The sequence below is a fragment of the Tympanuchus pallidicinctus genome, unplaced genomic scaffold (assembly GCF_026119805.1).
Source record: "Tympanuchus pallidicinctus isolate F22 unplaced genomic scaffold, pur_lepc_1.0 scaffold2, whole genome shotgun sequence".
Classification (NCBI taxonomy): Eukaryota; Metazoa; Chordata; class Aves; order Galliformes; family Phasianidae; genus Tympanuchus; species Tympanuchus pallidicinctus.
In genome coordinates, this window is record NW_026294721.1 from 39,085,884 (window position 1) to 39,107,459 (window position 21,576).

At 41.2% G+C, this 21,576-nt stretch overlaps 1 protein-coding gene across 19 annotated transcripts in view; it reads left to right on the plus strand.

Moving 5' to 3' along the window:
- EPHA5 (EPH receptor A5) overlaps positions 1-21,576 on the plus strand; it is a 197,253-nt gene that overhangs the window by 128,755 nt on the left and 46,922 nt on the right. For 12 of the 19 annotated variants that reach the window (XM_052683198.1, XM_052683204.1, XM_052683210.1 and 9 more), the window contains 3 exons: positions 10,008-10,132; positions 13,873-14,032; positions 17,991-18,096. In XM_052683198.1, the coding sequence (XP_052539158.1) occupies positions 10,008-10,132; positions 13,873-14,032; positions 17,991-18,096 (391 nt within the window). Of the gene's footprint in view, positions 1-10,007; positions 10,133-13,872; positions 14,033-17,990; positions 18,097-21,576 lie in introns of those variants that run through there. The other 7 variants (XM_052683200.1, XM_052683205.1, XM_052683211.1 and 4 more) reach the window with 2 other exon arrangements.

A 21,576-nucleotide genomic window follows, 5' to 3' on the forward strand; every position in this document is an offset into this window, starting at 1 on the left:
GTTTCAATCAGGTCCTTCACATTAATTGCATTTGAGCATTTTACACAAATGCATGTGAGGAAATGCCTGCACTTGGGTAGCAAGAACCTAGCTAGGTAGCTCTTGCAGAACTCTCACTGGGATTCATGCCATAGCTATGGCTGCTTATGTGGTGGGGTTGAAGACTGGACACACCATGCAGAACGCTGCTCCTAAGTAGAAAGACCTGGGGTGGGTTTCATTCCTTTCATTTTCTTGCAGACACTGCAGAATTTAGCTCTTGGGAAGTTGGAGGCACCAAAATTTCCATTGGTAGTACCAAGGATTATTTCCCCAGCACCTGTAGCGCATTATGATACACACAGAATTTGCTAGTTAGCTTTATTTCAGTGCTAGGAACATGAGATTTTAGGGTAAACAGGTACCCCTGGTCATGCTGAAGTGCCAGACATGGGCAGCGTGTCAAGGTTGGCAGGAAGAATGAGATCTGTCAGATTTTGTTCTCTGTCTGCCATTTCCTTTAAAAAGGGTGATAGACTGGGCAGCTCTTGTCCTGACCCAGAAAGCCACCATCAGTCCGAAGCCAAGGCTGGACACAGAGACCTGCTAGACAAGGGTGGGATGGTTGTGAATTTGTACATCAGAGGTATATAAACCTTCTGACTTCAGCTCTTCAGTCACGTTGGTGCTTTTATTTAATAATTCTAGTTTTTTGTTCTTACATAACCTATTAATTTCAAGCCTTCTATTCTTTATGGAACTTGTTTATGGAAAATGTCGGGTTCATGGTTATGCAAAGCGGTGGCCAGCTGAAGGTCCTATTGAAGATGTGGAGCTTATGCTTTTTTTACATTTACATACAAGACAATAGAAGAAGGATGGTGATAGCAGAGAAAGAGTACTGCAGGAAATCCAAAGCTGTGTTACCACGGGAGTTAAGGACTTACTCTATTCTTGCCTCTGACCTGCTGCACCTCATCAGTAGCTGTTCTTCAAGTGGAAACACAAGGAATTTATTTGGCTGCCCCCGATTCCGTTGGAGTGCTCAGTAATTTGGCTTTAATATTAGAATTCATCAGCAAGACTGATTGGTGTATCATACAGAGTGGCAGGCTTGGCAGAGAAGGAAATTTCCCACGGAGTTTAAAAATGGTCCTTGCCTTTGAATTTACCGGGTTTAGAGTTTCATAGCAGCAGGGAGAAGGATGCAGCAAGACTTGTATGAAAAAAGGAGCCAATCTGGGAATTAAGAAGGTGAGTGATGGTAGCAAGCAGGAACATGTACATTTTGTGCATTTTATTCAGTAGCTATGGTTTTGTTTTGTTTTTAATGACCCATGATTTTTAAAAGGAAGCTTTTCCTTAAATGCAAATAAGACATTAGGTTACTAATGATGGGAGATGGGCTATGATCCAGCAAAGTGCTGACAGAAGTGTTAGTACTCATGTGCTTAAAGTTAAGTGTTTTCCCAAAACACTTTGATGGATCAGAGCTAAAATCCTTATCACCTTGCTGGGAGTGAATTTATAATAAGTGTTGTGAATCAATAGTATTTATTCTTAGGCTTCACAAGTAAACCACTAATGGAATATAGGGAAATTACAGCTATTCTGTGACAGAATAGGGAATCTGATGTTGGTCTTAACCATAAACTGTTCTTCAGCTTTGAGTGGTCTTAACATCTTGATTTTCAGAGGCTCTAGGGAAAAAAAGAAAAAAGAAAAAAAAAAAAAGGTAAAAATAGAGATGTTGCAATTCCCTGTGGATCTCTGCCCTATGGGTAGAGGTTCCCCATGGGATACTCCAATCCAACATCAGTGTTTCAGCATGGTTTCAGTTCAACCTTTCTGTGGGCAGTCACTCCACATCATCATACCAGGCACAAGGAGCTCTACTGGCCTTACGGGGTACCCAGGCCAGTTCTTGTCATGAGCCAGAAATGATCATCGCTGTAGGCTTGGCACAGGAAAAGAAGCAAGTTACAATCTATTTGGAACTGTCTTTGCAGGACTTGTCATATATTCATTTGTACTTAGACCAGCATCAGTCCTGAGCCTAGCAGTTGGAAATAAGTTCTCCAAATGGTAAATTCTGGCCTGACTTTGGCTTTGGAGCCCCTGCAAAATGTGGATGTTTGCAACCATTCAGGCTTCAGGGGAAAAAAAGAAGCCCAACAAACCAACTTGAACAGTTGTAGAACATCATCCTCTTTGTAGCCTTCATTGCATAGCCATTCAGTCCTTAAGATTCTCATAAGCTGACATTCTTGATAAGTACTTGCTGAGCGAACAAGCCTGAGTTAATACTTTCCCTCCCTTGAGGTCAGTGTATTCAGTGTTCTAAAACTGTCTATGATATGTCATCTTGGAAGTGACAAAGGAACTGAAAATAACAACAGAATGGAGAATTTCCCATTATGAGTAAAGTGCCAGCAAAGTTCTAACTCCTGAATACTCCAGCAATGTGCATTTCCATGGTGACAGTGCTCCTTAGCTTGTGCTGTCTGGAGATGTACTGCTAATGCAGCAAGAAAGCTTGTACATTTTTAACTTAAACAAAGTTTGTAAATCAGTGTCTTGTTTTACAGTTTTCACTTTTTGTGTAAGAGAATGTCTTGCATCTGTGATAGTAAGGGACTGAAAGCATGTGTATTCTGCTCAGTAAACAGATGGCAAAGGGCAAGAATCCAATTCATTTTTTGAACTCTTGTGCTTTCTTAACAGTCTTACCCAAGGTAATTTAGTGTTTGGAGGTGGCAGTGATATATGATAGATTCCATTAAAAATTCTGACTGGTGTGTACATAAGTCTGACCCCAAGAGATCTGTAATTTAGAGTCCAGATCCTGTGATGTCTTAGGCAGTGCTAGTAATCCTGTCACAATCACAGTGTGTCATAGCTGTGCCATGGCTTAGTTTCTTTAAGATAAATGCTTTAGAAATTATTTGCTTCTTTTTTTCTATGCAAAGGTGATGATTTTGGAAAAATGCATGCAGGCAGCAAAGAGGGTTGGTGTGTGCCCTGGGTAAGGAGCATCTTTGGGCTCTGTAAGGGAGAAGCCAGACTGCCCTCCATATTGCTCAAAGGGCTTGGTAGGGGTGAGCCTGCTCTGTTGAAGATAGGCCCTTCAGGCACTGTTTTGTCTTCAGTTCTGAAATCACAGGAGCCCTTGGATGTGTGTGTTGTCTCCGAGTGTAAACTTAACGAAGGATGCTAGAGCGGGAAAGCTGTTTTGTTCTGCATGGGTGCCGTGCCCATTACCACTGAGCCGTGAGCCCGGAACAGGTCCCTGAGTGCTCCTTTCATGCCAATCCGTGTAGTAAAATGTTAGCATGGAAAAAGTAGCTGAGCTGTGAGCTCTGCCCTGAATCTGCTCTGCTCCCTCTGACAATAAGGAAAGCTGAACAGCCTGTTACAGTGATGTGAACAGCAAAGCTTGCATTGACTGCAGCCACTGTCCTTTAAGGGGTACCTGTTGAGCGCTGCTTTTTTATGTTTAGTGCCATATTTTGATTAATAGGAGAAAGCTGCATGCAAATGTTTTAAAGCTGTGTGTTTTACTGTCTTTGCAATCTAAGCACCAATAATCAGTAATTAATTTTAATAGCAATACATATTTTATGGATATATTTTTATTACCCCAGTGAATACAGTGAGTATTGGAGTAGTGGTTTTGTACATGCAGTACTGCTGCTTTCTTGCTGTCTGTTCTTTTAATGCAGTTTACTTGCCTGACTAAATGTTATGGCTTGAGTATTCTTACACAGATTTATAGCAAGAAACAACTAGTTCTTTATGGGTAGGTAAGTTGATTGTAGAATTACAGAATGGCTAGGGATGGAAGAGACCTTAAAGACTGTCTAGTTCCAAACCCCTGCTGTGTGTAGAGTTGCCACCCACTAGATCAGGTTGCTGATCAACTGATGGTTGGGCTTGATGATCTTGAAAGCCTTTACCAAACTAGATTATTCTATGATTCTATACTATATATATATATTTCTGTTTTATTCTAGTCTATTTTGCTTACTCTGTTAAGAACTTGCATATGCATGCACAAGTTGTTTTGGTGCAGGGAATTAAAACAAGAAATAGGATATTTGGGCACAAAGAAATCTAAAAAGCTTAGATAACTCTGGCTCATTGCAGTCTCAGTCTCAACTGGCTGTATCTAGTAGGTGTTACACAGATCAGAAGCAAGAGATTAATCTTTATCCCTGTGCTAATGCAAATTGCAGGCAGATTACTTCTGTTATCTCTCTAATGTGATCATGAACTGGAGAATGTTTTTCTGTTCTGTATCTTCTAACTATGGACACTTCTCTGTAGTGGGGCTGCTGATAATTACAGGCATCAGGTTAGTAGTGCCTACAAAACTATGGTATTCATCCTGTTCTCTTTGCCTGTAACATAGGTACTTTTGTAATATCTTAGGTACAAGGACTAGAAGCATAGAGAGAAATCATCTGAGAAAAGCTTTGTCAAAGAGACAACATGATCTCCAAAAAGAGAACTGAGCAGCAATTTGGCTATCACATTGCACAAAGCCAACACTGCATCTAACTGGGAGGCATAGAGGTCTGGCAGCACCTCTGCTCCATGACCAGCTCAGGCTTTGAATCATGTCTTACTGTCAACCCCAAGGAGATGCATTTAATCTTTTGGGAGCTTGGTTGATTTCCACCCAAAAAATTGCCCCTTTTTGCGTAAGGTAAATCTGGTTGCAGGTTACTGTGGAATCACATTACAAAAACGGGGCCCTGCCTTTTCCCATGGCCATCCAGGGCTTGAATAGGGTTCACTTCTCCACGTGACACAGCGTGACCTCTGTGATTTTATGGCACACATCAAGGCATCTCAGGTTTTGGTGTTCAGAATGGATTTGAGTAACAGAGACTGAATTGTTCAGAAAGCTGGCATTTACCTCAGGTGGTGTTCTTGGGAGGCAGAAAATGTGAATAAACACTATATGTTTGTTGCCAAGGAAATTTGAAGGTTGTGAAGGAAATCTGAAGGTTGTGTTCTTGTTTTGATATTTGAAGTGTGAAAAGATGTTGCATGAATTCCCTATTTAGTCAAGCGATACCTTGAAAAATCGTTCAGGAGGAAAATTTCCATATTTGAATTGTGTTTCAGAACTGACTTTGCATTTTGCATGGTGTTTGGATTGAACCTATGGCAAAAAAGCAGCTCTTGCATGTAGGGCCTGTGAAATCCCATGTAAAATGTCTGGTAGGATTGAACTGACGTTCAATGATACAAAGACCTTTCATTTTCTTTACTCTGTTTGCAAAAGTACTTAAAAGCAATTGCAAATTGGGATCTGTCCTGTTTGTCTAAGTAGCCAAGTGAGTGTTGTTACTGTTTTTCCTCACATGGAAAATTGCAGTTCAGGTTGGATATTAAAAGTTTCAACATAAAAGGGAAGTTATGACTTAAATGCCAAGTTCTGACCCAAGTCTAATATCCACAGTAAAAGTTCCCCTGGGGAGCTGTTGAGTTTTCAGCTTTTCCAAAAGCAGATTGTTTCTATACAGAAATGCAAAGAGACGGTACACTGAAGTCCTCCTTTTCCCACTTCTTTCCAAAAGAGTATTTGTGTTTTTACAAGTGTGCATATCTTGAAGCCTTCTGCAATTTCACATGCCTGTAGTGTAGTTCATTGAATAATGCAGATGTTGCTCCAATCTCCAAAGTCACCAAAGGCCTGAGAAAAAATTAAATAATGTCACTAATTATAAACTGAGTGAAAAATTGCAGTAAACCAGGCTTTTGAAGGGGAACCTGAATTATTTGTCTTGTGGTTGCTTTTCTGCTGCATACAGCTTTCATTTTCTTCAATTGGAACCAGCCTTACACGTTCATTAATGGTAGCATAAATATTTGTTTCTGTGATGACAGATGAAGGTATTGATTTAATCACAAGTATAAATTTGACTTTTAAATCTTCTTGCAGACTGCGGAAGAAATGTGGCATCAGCGGTAGAAACACCAGGGCTTATTGAGAAGTCTGAAGTGTTAGATCCCAAATGTTTGCATGTAAGGAAGTATAATCAGGTTAAAGGAAACTGCAAGTGCATGTAAAACAGACGTGAAAAATCCATAGCATAGTGAGGGTGCTGTGAGCTAGTGGGTTTTGCTTGGTTTTACCCACGAGTTAATGGAAAAGCGTGCTCTCTGTGGAGGTAAGGGTGAGATGGGGAGCCATTAGCTGTTGTTTCTGCCAGAGTGAAAAATACCAAGACAAAATAATTGGGCTGGAGAGAGCATTAGATAGACCATGAGATGTAGAAACTGGATTATTTGTTTTATCTTGCTGCAGTGGTCATTCACCTGATAACATTAGTTTCCCTCAAAATATAATTAACATTTTATTCCCATAAGCATTGTTGTATATTAGATGTTAGTAGGACACAGAACACTATTTTGTAAATACTGAGTTTGGTGCATAGATAGCTAATTCAGTGCTAATGTCATTATCAAAGGTTGTGGAGGAAGAATGTCCTAAAGGGTCTATTCCTCTTGAAATCATCTCCTGTAGTTATTCCAATGTGACTACTGGTGCATCTTCTGCAGAGACTTGCATTTATTATTCTCCTTAAGAAATGTTAGAAAAGGAATTTTAAAAAAATGTCAAATCAATTCTGTGATTTTATTTGCTTCCTGATTAATCCTGGTCTCTGGAAAGCAAAATGTACATTCCCAATTTCACACCTAGTTACATCTTCTGTTTGCTTTCATCACACGCATGGCTGTTCTCAGGAATGGTGAACATAAGCATAAATGATGCAATATCCCTCTTTGATTTTGAGTGTTTTGCTTTGAAATTAGTGGAAATGTGCAGATTATTTGTAATGCAACATGTAAACAATTGCTATGTACATCCACTCTTTGTAGTGTCAAGGCAGAGTTTTGAACAAGGCTTCTGTCTGTTTGCATAAAGACATAAGAGATTACAGCTTTATATATCCTGACTCTTACGTCAGCGTGGTTTCTTTTTTATATGTTATACTCAAATGGAACTACTCCGTGGCTTGCCTTCTTTCTATTAAAAGGAAGCTGCCCTTGCAGAAGCAGTGACCTTTAAAAAGCAAGTTTCGAGTAATCCCTTTATTTTCCTGAGATCATATAGCACAGTATCCAGTTGCAGGCTTTTAAGATGGAATGATTGCAGGCTTTGTCTGCTCACCCAGATTGCATTTCTTTTTGTTTGACAAAGAAAACTCTAAAATACTTATACCTTCCTTCCTACGTTCACTCTGTGTTGAGGATGCAGAGTAGTTGCCATATCATCCATGCACCTCTGGGATTTATTGAATTTACTTAATTGGCCTTTATCTCACAGTTACACTTTAACACTTTTTTTGAAGGAGATTCAAAAAGGATACAGTTACTCCTTTTCTAATTCACTTTGAGAATTCAGTTACTCATTTCAATATCTTCCCTTCTTTTCCTGGTAGAATATTCTGCATAGCCACAGCTGAACATTTGAGACTTATGTAGCGAGAGATTTAAGTCCATGGAGCTGCTAACTAGCAAAGCAAAGGCCTATGGCAAAGCAGACTGCATTTTAAAGTGGAAGCTGTGTTTTAGGGGAGTATGGAGTCTACCACCAGCTATGGAAGCCTGTGGGTAGGTGTTGTAGATATTCAGGGCATTGGAGAACAGACCTGGAGGGATGCAAGCCCGTTTTCCCAAGTCCTCTTGTGCCTCCATCACCCACAGCATCCAAGTGACTCAAGCTCTCTGTTGAAGTCGAATGTAGAATTGCCTGTTACTTGGTATCACCCACCCACTTTTGATGTGTGTGAAAACCATGTTGCTTCCTTTGCATGAAGGAAATCATCCTGTTTAATAAGCTCATTGCTTGCTGTGTCTTCTCAGGGCTAACATATCTGACAGTATACAGATGCACAACTCAGCTGTTTTTGCACAGCATTCGTTTAGACACCTGGACTAATTTTTGGAAGGTCCTATATCAGATTAGTGGATTAAGTCTAGGTTGATTTTAGCTTTCACATAGTACAAGAAATTGTGGAGGACGTTAGCTAGAGGGTAAGGTGACTTTCGTGGATGAAAGCACCATGTGGTGCTTATCTAAATAACACGATCATCATTCAAATCAAGGTGGTTTTTACTTGCTCAGTGGAGCAGTTGTCAGCACAGTGGTGTGTGCACAGCTAAGGAACTAGCGTGTCTGTGCAGCTGATGCCAGCTCTCCAGCAGAAAACAATATGGAAATGACCAACACCTCTCAGGATCCTCTGAGAGCCAAGTGAGTGAGAGATTAGTAAACAGGAGTGAGAAAAACTGGGATTGAAAAGAGGCTGAGATGCAGGAACTTGCTTAAAACAAGAAAGCTCACTGCTAACCGTCAGGGTTTCCAGGGATAATTGCCTGGAGCTGTTCCCCTACTCTTTTTGGCTGAAGATCAGACTTGGCAAACTTAATTCATTTGTTGTCTTTATTTTACTTAATTGGTTTGGGGCTTTTTTTTTTTTTTTTTTTTTTTTTTAAATTATTATTATTATTATGAAAATCAGTCAGTCCAGTCTTCAGGAGAAGTAATTTCCAAATAACTTTTAGGAGATTTAATGTGTTCTTTGCTGCTTATCTCTGCACTCAGTTCCCAGTATTTCCCCAGGGGACTTTGCCATCGGTCCCTGCAGTCCCTGTGCAATCCTTGCTGAGATCTGGCCTGTCCAAAGGGTGATTCAAAGACTCTTGGCCAGAGATGGGCTGATCTTCCTCTGGGGAAGCTGCTCTTTCTTCCTCCCTGAATTTTTCCCAACCCTTTTTTTTTTTTTTTTTCACTTGACTTTATTTTCCTCATCTCTGGCATGAAGTAATTGGGGTTTTGTGGTTACATTTCCCACAACAAACTTCACCTACGTGGCTGGCAGGGATGATTTTAAAAAAATAATAATAATAAATCCCAAATGGCACAACATGAAAAGTCTCTGCAGTTTCAGACTGAAAACAAAGAAGCAAGTTTGTTTCCCATGCACATGTGTGCTGCAAAGAACAGATAACCTTCCAGGGCTGCATCTTACAATAATAAGCAGAGCTGTATAGCTGTTTGCATTCTTCGGCTTCCCCAAGCACACTGTGAACCCTGAACTGTGAGCAGGGATTGCAGCTCGGTGATCACTATTTAAATACTTATGGTTGCCATTTGCAAGGAATTAGCATCACTACGCAAGCTGCAACACCTCGGTAATATTTGTTATTGGAGAGCAATTGAATTCTAAAGATCAGAAAGGCCTGCTGTCCTGTTCAGCGCTTCCAGAAACAGGTGCTGGAAGGTGCCTTGGCTTCAGTGAGCGCACAAGGCAAAGTTAAGGAGCCTGCATAACTGAAAGTGTTGTGTGTGTGCTGAAATGCGTGCCTGCAAAGCAGCTGAAGGATGGCAACATGTAATCAATATGCAATTCTGTTGTGGTAATTTAAGCCCATGACACATTGGAAAAGTGCTTGAATAGACAAGATGTGGGGTTGATGAATTTACAAATGCTTGAAAAGACAAGGTGGAGGTATAAGCCACTAATATCAGTTCCTGTTTTTATTTTGCTCAAGTGGGCAATCCTGGTCAGATCCTCAGCTGCTGAAAATCTGTGCGAGTCCACTGCTTTTTTGGGATCATGCTGATTTGATTTGCCCAGAGCAAGCTCATTCTCTTGAATCTCATTTCTCCTTGCATTTTGTCATGTTGGTTTATCTAAATCAACACGTAGTGGAATCCAACCTTTTCCAGAAATGCCAGCAGTGGCACAAGTTGGTTGCTCAGCATTCATTATGAGCTCTTCATGTGGACTTAGTCCTAACCTGGGGTAAATCATTATTGCTCTAATTGAGGCAGCAGGCAGCACGATTCCCAGCTGTTAAAAATGGCCAAATACCACCAAAGTGAAAACAGGCCCCACTGATTTGAAGTAGCTAAGGATGACATGCTGATGAGTTTGAGTTCAGAAGGGGCAGACCATCTTACTAACCATGCTTTTGTCTGTTCTGTTTTTTCTCCTGTCTTGCAGCACCTTCTCCAGTCAGTAGTGTGAAAAAAGGGAAGATAACTAAAAATAGCATCTCCCTTTCCTGGCAGGAGCCAGATCGACCCAACGGCATCATCCTGGAATACGAAATCAAATATTTTGAAAAGGTGTGACGGACTGATTGCCGAGCATCCCAAGTACCTTCTCTTTCCTGTCCTCTTCTTCTGGTTGTAATTATCTGAGTCATGGAAAGGAATGGAGCAGTTTTATGCATAAATCAATGTCACATTGATTTTGCAGTAAATGATTAGGAAGATTTGAAATGAGGGTGTTGTTTTCCATTAGTGTGCCGCTTCTCTTGAACAAATACATTAAATCTGTGTCAGATTCCTCCTCAGCCTTATCACACTAAGGTAGAACCTGTTCAGTTGTTAAAAATAGGAGGGTTTGGGGATCAAGCTTCTATATCCTCTCAGAAATACCAGGCTATCCCTTGCACTTGGTATTTCAATTCCTCACTTGGTTTTGTATCCAGGGTATAAGGAAGGAAGGGAGGGTTAAAATGAGGCAGTGTCTGTTCTGATGTGAAGAAGGGCATCATGGCTTTTAAAAGCTTGCCTTTTTTTTTTTTCTTTTTCCCAACTCTAAATCTCTGTGTAACGAGAAACACTTTTCCTACAAAGGTTGACCATCTCTGCCCCTGTTTCAAATGGTGACATCTTTTCTTATTGAAAAATTAGTGAAGTTTAAAACAAAATGCCAATAGATGAAGGCTCCGAGATGACCTGATAGAGGTCTTTCGGTATCTAGAGGGGAGCTACAGGAAACAAGGGGACAGACTCTTCAGCAGGGTCTGTGGTGATAGAATAAGGGGAAATGTTTTCAAACTGAAAGGAGGTAGATTTAGGTTAGATATAAGTAAAAAATCTTCTCCAGTGAGGGTGGTGAGGCACTGAGACAGGTTGCCTGGTGATGTGGCTGATGCCCTGTCCCTGCAGACTTTCAAGGTGAGGCTGCCCTGGGCAGCCTGCTCTAGCTGTGGTGTCCCTGCTCATTGCAGGGGAGTTGGACTAGTTGGCCTTCAAAGGTCTCTTGCAACCCTAAGGATTCTATGATTCTATTAAATGCATTTTTTGAAAGTAATGTTTTGTGAACTATGCAGCTCAACTAAGATTTCCAAAAATCAGATTTGAGGGGTTCATCTGAAAAGCAATTTGTAGCTTTAGCTGGAAATGTAACCAGGCTTTCTCTCTTAAAAATGGAAGAAAATAATGAAACTGAGTCGCAGTTCCCGTGGTTTTTTTGTGGTTTTTTTTTTTTTTTTTTGTCAAATTTCTATTTTATAGAAGATCTTTAATTAGTTTTATTGCATAGGTAAGGACACTCAGCACTCAACAGCACTGGACCACCTTCCTCCTCATCCTCTTCTTTCTTTCTGGGAGAGATTCAGTCCCACAGTCCAAGCAAACCTGGGAAAGAGATTAAAAAAATTTTCTTCATCAGGATAAAATGTTTGTTTTTTTCTTTTCTAATTGAGAGAGCTTGGACAGGGTATGAGTGGCTTAAATAGGGTTGAGCCCCCGGCTTTCTGCCCAGAAACCTGCAGTGGTGGAAAACCAGCTGGATTTGCCAGCAGTCCAAATTTTGGGCAAGAAGGTGCTAACCAGCCCATTGTTTTCTGAGGACCTGTTGTAAGTCCCTTGGGGAGCTCTAAGGAGAGGTGATCTGCATTATGCAGCTGAGGAGGAGTGAAACCAGATCCCAGAGCAAAAGTTAGAGGAAGTGTGCAAGTTCTGTGTGCCTGATGTGTTCATTAGGATGTGTGGGAATGGCACAGAACTGCACCAGGAGATGTTCAGATTGGGCATTAGGAAAAACTTCTTTACCATGAAGGTGATCAAACACTGAAGAGACTTCCTGGTGAAGTGGACGATGCGCTCCGTGCCTGTCAGTGTTCAAGAGGCATTTGGATAATGCATTCAATAACATGCTTGAACTTTTGGTTAGCTCTGAAGTGGTCAAGAAGTTGGACTCCCTAATCTTCGATGGTTCCTTCCAGCTGAATTATTCTATGTGATATTTAAAAGAAATCAATTGGATGTCATTTATTGGGGTACTGGAAGTACTGCCATAGCATAGTGGTGGGATTCCAACAAAGTACAAAGAATCAGGATATGGTTTTACTGGAACTAGTGAATTTCAGATTTTTTTTATTGACTTTGAATGAATGTTGTGGTGTACTGTCTCCTTACCTTGGAGTGGCCTGGGAAGATTAGACTCTAAACTTTAATGATGAGCAAATAAGGCTGGAAAAGTATGTTTGTTCTATTTAGTTTCTTTCCAAACAAAAGATAGGGTTTTAGAATCTTGTATTTGTGATCAAAAATTTATTCACAAGTAGCTTCAGTAAATAGTTCTTAAAGTGCAAGTCATTCATGGGAAGGTTGCTACAGTCAGACTGAGTCTATGCTGTCTTGATTTATTTGTTTCAGGCTGGTAGCTAAGCTTAGTGTCTTCTGTAGGAAAGCTCAAGTGTTTAAATGTTTGCAGAGCCAGCAGTGTATTGAAAATCTAATTGGGCTGACATGCAAGCAAATATGTGAACTAATATTCACTTAGTGCTTTTTAACTATTCATTCAGTTATATTTGAGATGTCATCCTTAATCCTTCTTGTTTGTTGTCACTGTCATTTATATTCTCTTGGGTTTGAGCCCTTCATAACAGTGAATTCACAGTGTTCATTTCCAGTGGATAAGAATGATCGATATTAAATGTTTCAGAAAACTGAGATTCATCAAATCACATTCCTTTAAGAGAATTCATTCCTTAACAAGAAAAAAAGGACAAGTAGATACAAATACCTCCAATACAGTCCTGCTTAGCTATAGGCTTCAGTGAGAAAATAGGTGATCCTACATTTGGAGATTCCCAGGGCCTCAGACAGATGTGTTATTCTCTGTGGAAAGTTGCCCATTAAGTGGGAAAGAAAAAGAACAGTGAGTTCAGATCCTAATAGAGGTGCAGAAATCTTGGTGGAAAATTGCCCCAGACTGCTGTTTACTTCATAATAATTTAGATTTGAGAGGGTATGGTGAATAAAAAGCAGTTTCCTAGTTTGTAGTCCTTAATTTATGAGCTCTTGTCAAGATTATGTGTTACGGTAAATAATTCTAAGAGTAATTACTAAGCATTTGAGTGAAATTTTAATCAAAGAACTGAAACTCTTTCACATTAGAAACTGATTTAAATTAAGATTTATTTCAAGCGAATTTTCTTCAAGTTCATTTCTTCAGAAGAACACTGCAAAATTAGTTATCTTCCTGTAGTTTTAGTTGGCTGTTCCTGGCCAAGATCTAATTCGTGGCTCTAGAAATGCCAGCATAAAGTTGTACAATGTATAATATATGATTCTCTTTTAGGCTTAATTACATTACTGAGCGCTAGTTTTTGCTATAAATCAAAATCCCTCTTTAAGGTAAAGGAACTATTTTCTGCTTTCCAGTGCCTTGGGACTGATTTTTGTTTGTAGTCTGAACCTCTCATTTGCCCCAGGCATCTCTATGCCAGCTGCACTGCCTTTTAAGACGTGCACATCCGGTGTGACAGAAAACTGCCCCCACTACAGTGCCAGTTCTGGTCCTGTGTGTTGTTATTTATGGGTGGAAAGTACCTTGCACACTGCCTGGAGTCATTGGCTATAAAAGCGGCAGGGCAAGGGAAAAACAGATCTCTCCTTTTGTACTGTTGGAAGGGCCTTCAGAGGGTTATTTCAAGGGGAAGAGATCCTTAAAAGTGTGTATTTCATTAATTCTCTGTAACACTGCTGTGGGAGTTGTTAAGAGTCTGTTCCATTAGAGCCAGTATTTGTGTGTTTGAACTCGTGTTTTTTGTTGGGGTTGGGAAAAGGATCAGGAAACAAGCTACACCATCATCAAATCCAAAGAGACCACGATTACGGCAGATGGCTTGAAACCAGGCTCAGCGTACGTCTTCCAGATCCGTGCCCGGACAGCTGCTGGCTACGGTGGCTTCAGTCGAAGATTTGAGTTTGAAACCAGCCCAGTGTGTAAGTCCTTTTAATTGCTGTCAGCTCATGACCCTGAAATGGCTACCAGCAAGGAGTCAGTTGATACCTTCATAGGGAGTTCTGCTGGTCTTGTGCTCTTCTCCTTTCTGGTCTCATTCCTTGAGTTATTATGCATCGGACACACCATGACTGTACACTAGGTGTAACACATCTGCCCTTGCCTCCTTGTTTCACACGTTAGGGCAGGAGTTGAGGCACCAGGAGATTTTTAGGCTCCAGAAATGCCTTAGAAAAGCTTAGAACTGGCTTAGAAAAGCCCTGTATTTGGGAGAGATGTTAATGTTGAATTGTTGCTATTGGCTTGCCAGTGAGTTGAGAAGGTGGAGATACTCTCAGCTCCACTCTTGTACTCCTTCCCAATAGACAGAGGGGAACATGCAGTACTAGTGAGGGAGGACAAGACCAGAGTGGCAGGAGGAGAGGGCTCAAACCTTCTCCACACCCTTTGTGGCCATCTGCACAGGACACTGAGCTCTCTATTAAGTATCTGTTGATTACATCTGGGGAAAAGGATTCTTATCCTGAAATGGGGCATCTTTGTGAGGGGAAAAATTTAGCCAGCATTCACATCTTTTGATGCAAGTTACTGTCAAGTTGAAAGATGGCTTCTGATGGTTGTCAGCGCCACAGCATTGAGGCAAGGAATTTGACTTGTGATCAGAAGTAATGAAAATGTGCACTGCTGGCATAAGAATTCTCTTGGCCTGTTAAAAATTTGTGGAGCTTGAATTTATTTGTTTTTTCTTTCAATGTATCTGATCACTCGGGTCTGTGTTCTGGAGCAGATTTGGGGCTGAGAGCATGAGGACCCAGCTGCTGAGGGTTGTGTTCAGTTGTCCAGCTGTTCTTTCGCATGGGTTCAGGCATGGCTGAACTTTTGTCCTGACTGCCAGATTTTTGCTGAGGTGTCAAAGATGCATTTCCAAAATATGTAGTTTTTATGTCTTTTCCAGTTTGTACAACCATCATCTAATAATCTTGTATACTAATTGTGCAGAAAAGGAAAATATACAGTGAAAATGCTCAGTTTATTCCTGTGGAAAAGAGCCAATTGATTCTGTGTTTTCCACAGAAATTGAAATTCATCAATACTTCAATTGCTGGTATTCTAGTTCATACAAAATTCATCATCAGCTCTTTGAGAAAAAGATAGCAAGTTGTCATTTCAACGTATGCCACCTTTGAAGTCATCACAGATGTTTAAAGGAATCACAATATTTGTACAGATACAGCTGTGGAGCCAATGCTTGAACTAATATAGTGCAAATAGCACCATGATGCAAGTAATAATGCTATAAAAATGGTCCATTTAATATATTTCTTATTGTGTTAAGCATTAATCCTATAAGTAGCAACAGAATTGTGTTAGACTGAAGATTACTCCATGTTTATACTAGAAAAATTTTGCTAGCAGTTGGAAAGTTCCTAGGTTAGAATAATTCAACTAATAGTATTCCAGAATATTAGTGAAATACTTTATTAAATGCATGCACATTTGATCCATTGCCGTAATCTCCTGCAATTCTAGTCCTAAAATAGTGATAATTCATCAAAGCTTCTTGTGAAATATAAAGTAAGCTTCAGTACCTTGCACAAATGAAGCTCCATTTGACATTTTAGACCTCTCAAAAAGAGTGTTTTTTTCCTCCCCCAAAACACTATACAATGTCAGCCTTAGTGCCAGAAAAGCGAGCAGACTCCCCACTGCTTTCCTGTGTTCCAGCATCCCAGAGAAACAGATGCTTTGAAAGCAAGTGCAGTCTGAAGTCCTAGTGTGATGTCGGAGTTCAGAACTGAACATTTTGGAGAGCCCAACCAATTAATTTTGATTCAGGCACAAACACAAGCCTTCCAGTTACTGTTGGGGGAATGAAGCATCAACTCACCTTCCAAAATTGTTTGGACCAAGCAACATATTTTGTTTCCAGTTCACAGTGTTTCTGTAAATTTGTTTGTATACGTTTGGAGGAACTGTCACAGCAATGGCTAACAGCTGAGTGATCTAAGCATTGAGAAGTGGAGGGGATGAGAAAACCTGAAACTTCATCAGGACTCATCTCTTTTCCCAAACTTTGGCTTTGTTTTACATACTCTTGCCTGAATGTGCAGTTCTGCAAAGCGCTGCATTGGAGCCAGATCTGCAATTTTCAATGGCAGTTCATGTTTAGGTGGAAGCTGTAGCTGGGTGTGCCCACTTGATGCTTCCCCCTTTCTGAATGCCAGAGAGCTCATCCCTGATCTGGCCACAGACTAACACTGCCCAAAGCTATTTTTATGCTGTATTGGTGAATTAGTCCAGCTGATCACTCAGGAGGGAGCAGGATCTTGTCACAGAGGCAGGCTAATGCAAATCCCCTCCTTCACATGGCTGCAAGGTTCCAGATTGGTTTACAAATTCATGCTCCCCTTCTACCCTAAATCACAGCAGGGTCCATCTTACTTTGCCATCCCTCGAGCTGTGCAAAAAACCTCCAGAGTAATAGCTTAATGTTCTCCTTTAAATGTTTTTCTTTTTAATTATTTTGCCAAGAAAGCAATAAAGCATCATCTTAAGGAGCTTCTATAAATTCGTGAGGCTAATAAAATCTCTGGATGATAGCACAGGTTTGGAGCAGTTAACATTAAATTTTAATGTATTGGGCCAGTCATTCTGAAATCATTTGCTGTTCCTGAGCCCACATCACTTGCAGTCAAGCACTAGAGATCTCCCGTATAAAGAGCTACTTGAAACCCGTTGCATGCTCAGTGCCTCACCTTTTCTTCTTTCTTTTTTTTTTAACAATTAATATGGGGCTCTATTCAGTTATTTTATAGCCTCCATAAAATTAATCCTGTGCTAAGGACCCCCTTTATTTCTGTCATTTGGTTAAAGGTCTTCTGCAGCTCAGAAATCAATTTCTGCTTCTCCCTGGAGTGGCTGGAGTTGCATCTGGGACTAAGGCCAGGGCAGGCACTTCCTAACCCCATCAGCAGCTATAGCGAGGTTCGTCCCGTACAACAGCCAAATGTGTTTATGGGGGAGGAGGCCAGATCTGTACCCCAGAGCAGGGATGTACAGCTGAGTAGCTGGTGGTGGAGAGAGGAAAGTAAGAAGGCTTAGGTTTCTGCTTGGGAATCACAGCATGCAAATCTCTAGGGAGAGGTGGGGCCCTTCCCCTGCGGTATTAAGCAGATAAGCACAGTATGGGTGTTGTTAGCATTTCCATTTACCAGGCTTCAAGAATCTACTCACCTGCTTAACATAGTTAACATATGGCAAAACCTGGTTCTTGAACACAGATTTCCTGACCTTTCTGCTTGTGTCTTTATCATGGGACTCATCTACTGCATTTTGTCAGGAGGGATTTTTACAAGGCATGGGCTGGCACAGTTACACTTTCCTTAGCAGATAAAATGACCAAGCAGTGTGTGTGTCTTAGCAGATTCCTATTTTACAGTAACCATCTTCTGGCTGTATTATATAGATGGTATAGGGAATTTGGGTTTAATTGTTTATAGCTTCTTGAAGCACAGATAATACTAATTGTCTCAGATCTTGTTCACATCACCTATTTAGAAACTGCAGCAATATTATTCCATGAATGTTTTCTCTGCCTATTTTGTTTTTTATCTGTGTGATTTCCAGTGCAGCTGACCTGGGAAGGACGAACTCCAGCTTGCTCTCTCCAAAGCTGAGTTGTTTTAGCACTTAATTTCTGAATTCAGTGATGAGATACAATTTAGTTTGGGTTTTGGCTTGGTTTTTTATGTGTTTTGGTTCTTTTCCACCCATTTCCCTTCCAAAGTAGAAACAGACAGCAAAGGGGGAAAGCACAAACCATAAAAGAAAAAATGAACTGGTAAGACTGAAACCTCATTGACAGCCTCACAAGAAAGACCCATGCAAGTGCTGACTATAATTTTAACCTTAATCTCCATTTTCTGTTTTTCATCTCAGCAGTAGCTGCATCCAGTGACCAGAGCCAGATTCCTATAATTGTTGTGTCTGTAACAGTGGGAGTTATTCTGCTGGCTGTTGTTATCGGTTTCCTTCTCAGTGGAAGGTAAGAGAAGAAGCTGTGTATTTACACTTCTCCAACTTTTGTAATAACTTTTATCTGGCCAGCTGATTAGCACAATTGAGGCGAGAGCAGCATGTGAACAGAGCTGTCAAGCAGTAGTGCTGTAAAGCAGCATGAGGGTGGGCTGATTGATCTGTTTGGACAGACAGGAATCGCGAATGTGTGCTCACAGATGTAGTTCACTTCCAATGATTTTCATCTCTGCGTAGACTGGCCCTGATTATTAGATTTTATTTGATTCTCACTCGAGTGTTTTCCTATTTCTGCTTTAAAAATAAGCAGAACTTTTTGTAATAGGTTAAATATTCTAAAGCCCATATGTTTACACTCAGATCTTGCAGTGGGCTTTTCTCGCAGAGGAAGTGTGACTTCAGGAAAACACTTGTGAAGAAAAAGAGAAGAATTCCATCCAAATGGCTAAGTGCCCTAAGTTTGGTCAGGTCTGGATTTCATTTTTCATGTGTAGGATGCTAATATTTTCCCCATGCACTAATAAATTATGCAGAGAGATCCTCACGTAGAGGGAATTGCTCAGCTTTAAGCTATCAAACAATCCCATAGACTTCTCATGTGCTTAAACATAGGCAAGTGATAAAAGGCTGGACTATACAATCTTTGACAACTGTAATGGGAGTTGATAGAACTTGTTGGTGAACAAGGAATTGTGGTACTGGGGGAAAATCTAGCTTATGTCAGGATCAGTTTGTACTACGTCACTAAACTTATGTAGCAGCCAACACACAAGACAATTTTTCATATACTACATATGTATTCTTCGCAGTCAGTGCAGTACCTGTCAAAACATAGTGCATTTATTTTAATGGCAGCAGTCAAACAGTGCAGCGTCATTCATGCATAGCAGTCTGAGGTGCCATGCCAGCATAGCATCTATTGGTGATACCAAATTTGTTTTCAAAGCAAAATAAACACTTTGGCTTAGAAAGTCCCTCACAGTCTTGCTTTCTCGAGCTTGGGTCTAGCAATGTGACTATATGTTGCAAGACACTGTGCTAGTAATAGTTAAAAGATACTGGCAGAGGAACTGCACTGATGCTGAACATATCAGCTGAGAGTCTTGTTTCAACGAGGAATTGGAAATGTTTGTCAGTGAACACACCACAGTGAAATCCAGCCAGGCTGAACAGCTTTGTCCCCAGTCATACAGCATCTGTAGAAAGGCACAGTTGTTTCCTGTCCTGACAGGTAAGTGGATGCCAGACTCCTCTCCAGTAAAGGTCAGAAACTGACAAACACTTGCAACTCAGCTATTCAGGCTCCTGTCATCCTTTTTGAGAGACTTGTTGGGCTTAAAAATAGCAAAGTAAATGCTCTGGTTTGCATGAGAAGCAAGCAGCAGCGTGGGGCAGAGTATAAATGGTTATACTGGTGGCTCCAGAAAAGCTGTAGGCAAAAAAAAAGTTGTCTGACTCTAAACTCTGTGAGCTGGTGTTCAAATCCCTCTTTAAAGGCCGGAGGGTTTGGGTCAGATCCTTTTCCAGTCAGACAGAGGGATGTGGACTTGACCTCCATCAGCCTCAGTGCTTGTTTTTATCAACACAGACAGGGAGCAACATTTGTGTGACTGCAGAAAAGCTGCGGATGTAGCTTTTGCATCTGCAAAAGGAGCCTTTAGGCATGAATCTCAGGTGGAGGGACACACGTCCTTTTGTAGCTGTATCCTGTGGCAACTAGTGGCTGCTGCTCTTCCCACAGGCATTGGACATGGTAAGAATCCCTTTGTTGAGGACATGCACTTGCACTTGGCCTTTTTTGTTCCTACCCTGCTCAGATCTGAGCAAGCAGTTGCACAACTGAGCCATTTATCAGCAGTTTTGTTAGCTGCGGCCTTCTGTCCTTTGCCCTGATGGGCTTTCCACGATGTGTGCTTCCTCTTGGCTCTTTATCCCTCGACATATTTGTAAAGTCCTTGACTGCTGGAGTTTTATCCTCTCCTCTACTGCTGCCTTAATCTTCCTGTCCCGTACTCTCACCAATCTGCATGAAACTCCAGGCAGATGTAGGCTCCTGGGAGCTTCTCCATGGTACCACCCTGAGTGTAGAAGGGATTGGAGGAGTTTGCTGGTTTACGTTCATTCTCTCTGCTATCTGGATGGAGAACCAAGCAAAGCAGGCTTGTGATAGGCCTGCCTGGGAATGAGCTGTGAAGAAATGGTTAAGGAAGATAAACTTTCATTTGAAGCAGCTGCTATCCCAGTTTGACATGGGCCTTGGCCTGAGACTGCTGTTGCAGACCTACAGGTACTACATCTCCATGGGTTGCGCTGTCTCCGGGGAACAAAAGAGGACCTACATCCATTTTCAGATTTTTAATCCTTCTGCTAGACTGGGAAGAATCCAGTCTCTCTGCTGGAGGTAGAGGAGCCTCTAGCACCAAAGTTTGGTCTGTCATTAGAAAATTAGTTTCAACACTGCAGGAGTTCTTGGCCACTCTGAGTTCCTGTGTATTTTAAAGCCTGCCTACTGTGCAGAGTAACTCTTCAAAGCAGAAAAATAAACCCAGAAACCGAGAAAGCTGACAGCCGATTTGAAAGCAAAACAAAAAATTTTTTCCTGTTTGAAAGAAGCAGAAATGCCAATGAAATGTGTCAGTCATGCAGCTCTGCCTTGGATACAGTTTCAAGACAATTCCTGGAGTCACTCTCATGCTGTGACATTGCAGAGATGATAAATGCATTCCAAGTCATAGGATAATCCCTTTCTGAAGCTGTAACCTGTTTCCGTTTCTGGAAGACTTTCCTTTATCTTTAGAGAGGTTATGTGTTCCAGCGCTTAGTACTAGGGAGTTACATTTTCTTTTCTATTTCTTTCTTATAATTACTTTTAGAAAAACAGACATTTTGAACTCCAGGATTTGCTCCAGCTCAAATCACGCTGCTTTCCATGCTGAGCAAGCTGTGCAGAGTCCAAGCACTTTCTCCTCTCTGCATAATGTAGGAGGGCAGGTAGTGTCCAACAGCAAAGCTACAAGACAAACCTCTCAGACTGCCGCAGTGAGGACATAGCCTGGCACTGCTGCGAATGAGCACCTCATCTCTGGCTCCATGCTGTTCTCAGGCACCATGGGAGGTCCTAGGCACCTCAGAATTAGGATATTGCTCTATGAGATGCTCTATGGTATATCTCTTTGTGCCAGCCCTCCCACGTGCTGGACAAAAGCGAGCATCTCAGGAGGCAGGGCACTGAGAGTACTTGGTGGAACTGGCAGAAGAGTGCAGGGACTTGAGAGCAGGCCTCCTCATGCTTGCAGTTCAGAAAGTAATTTCCTAGCAGTAGGCCTCAGGAGTTTGCTAGCTCTACAGGCTTTTTACTTTCTGTTGGGGCCCTGGAGGCAGAAGTTTCCACACCTTTTCCCTTTTTGCTTTCAACTATCTCTGCAGCTTCTCGCTTCTTTTGAACAAATGTAAATAACAGCTTGGCATTTCCCGTTGGCTGCTGGCCCTA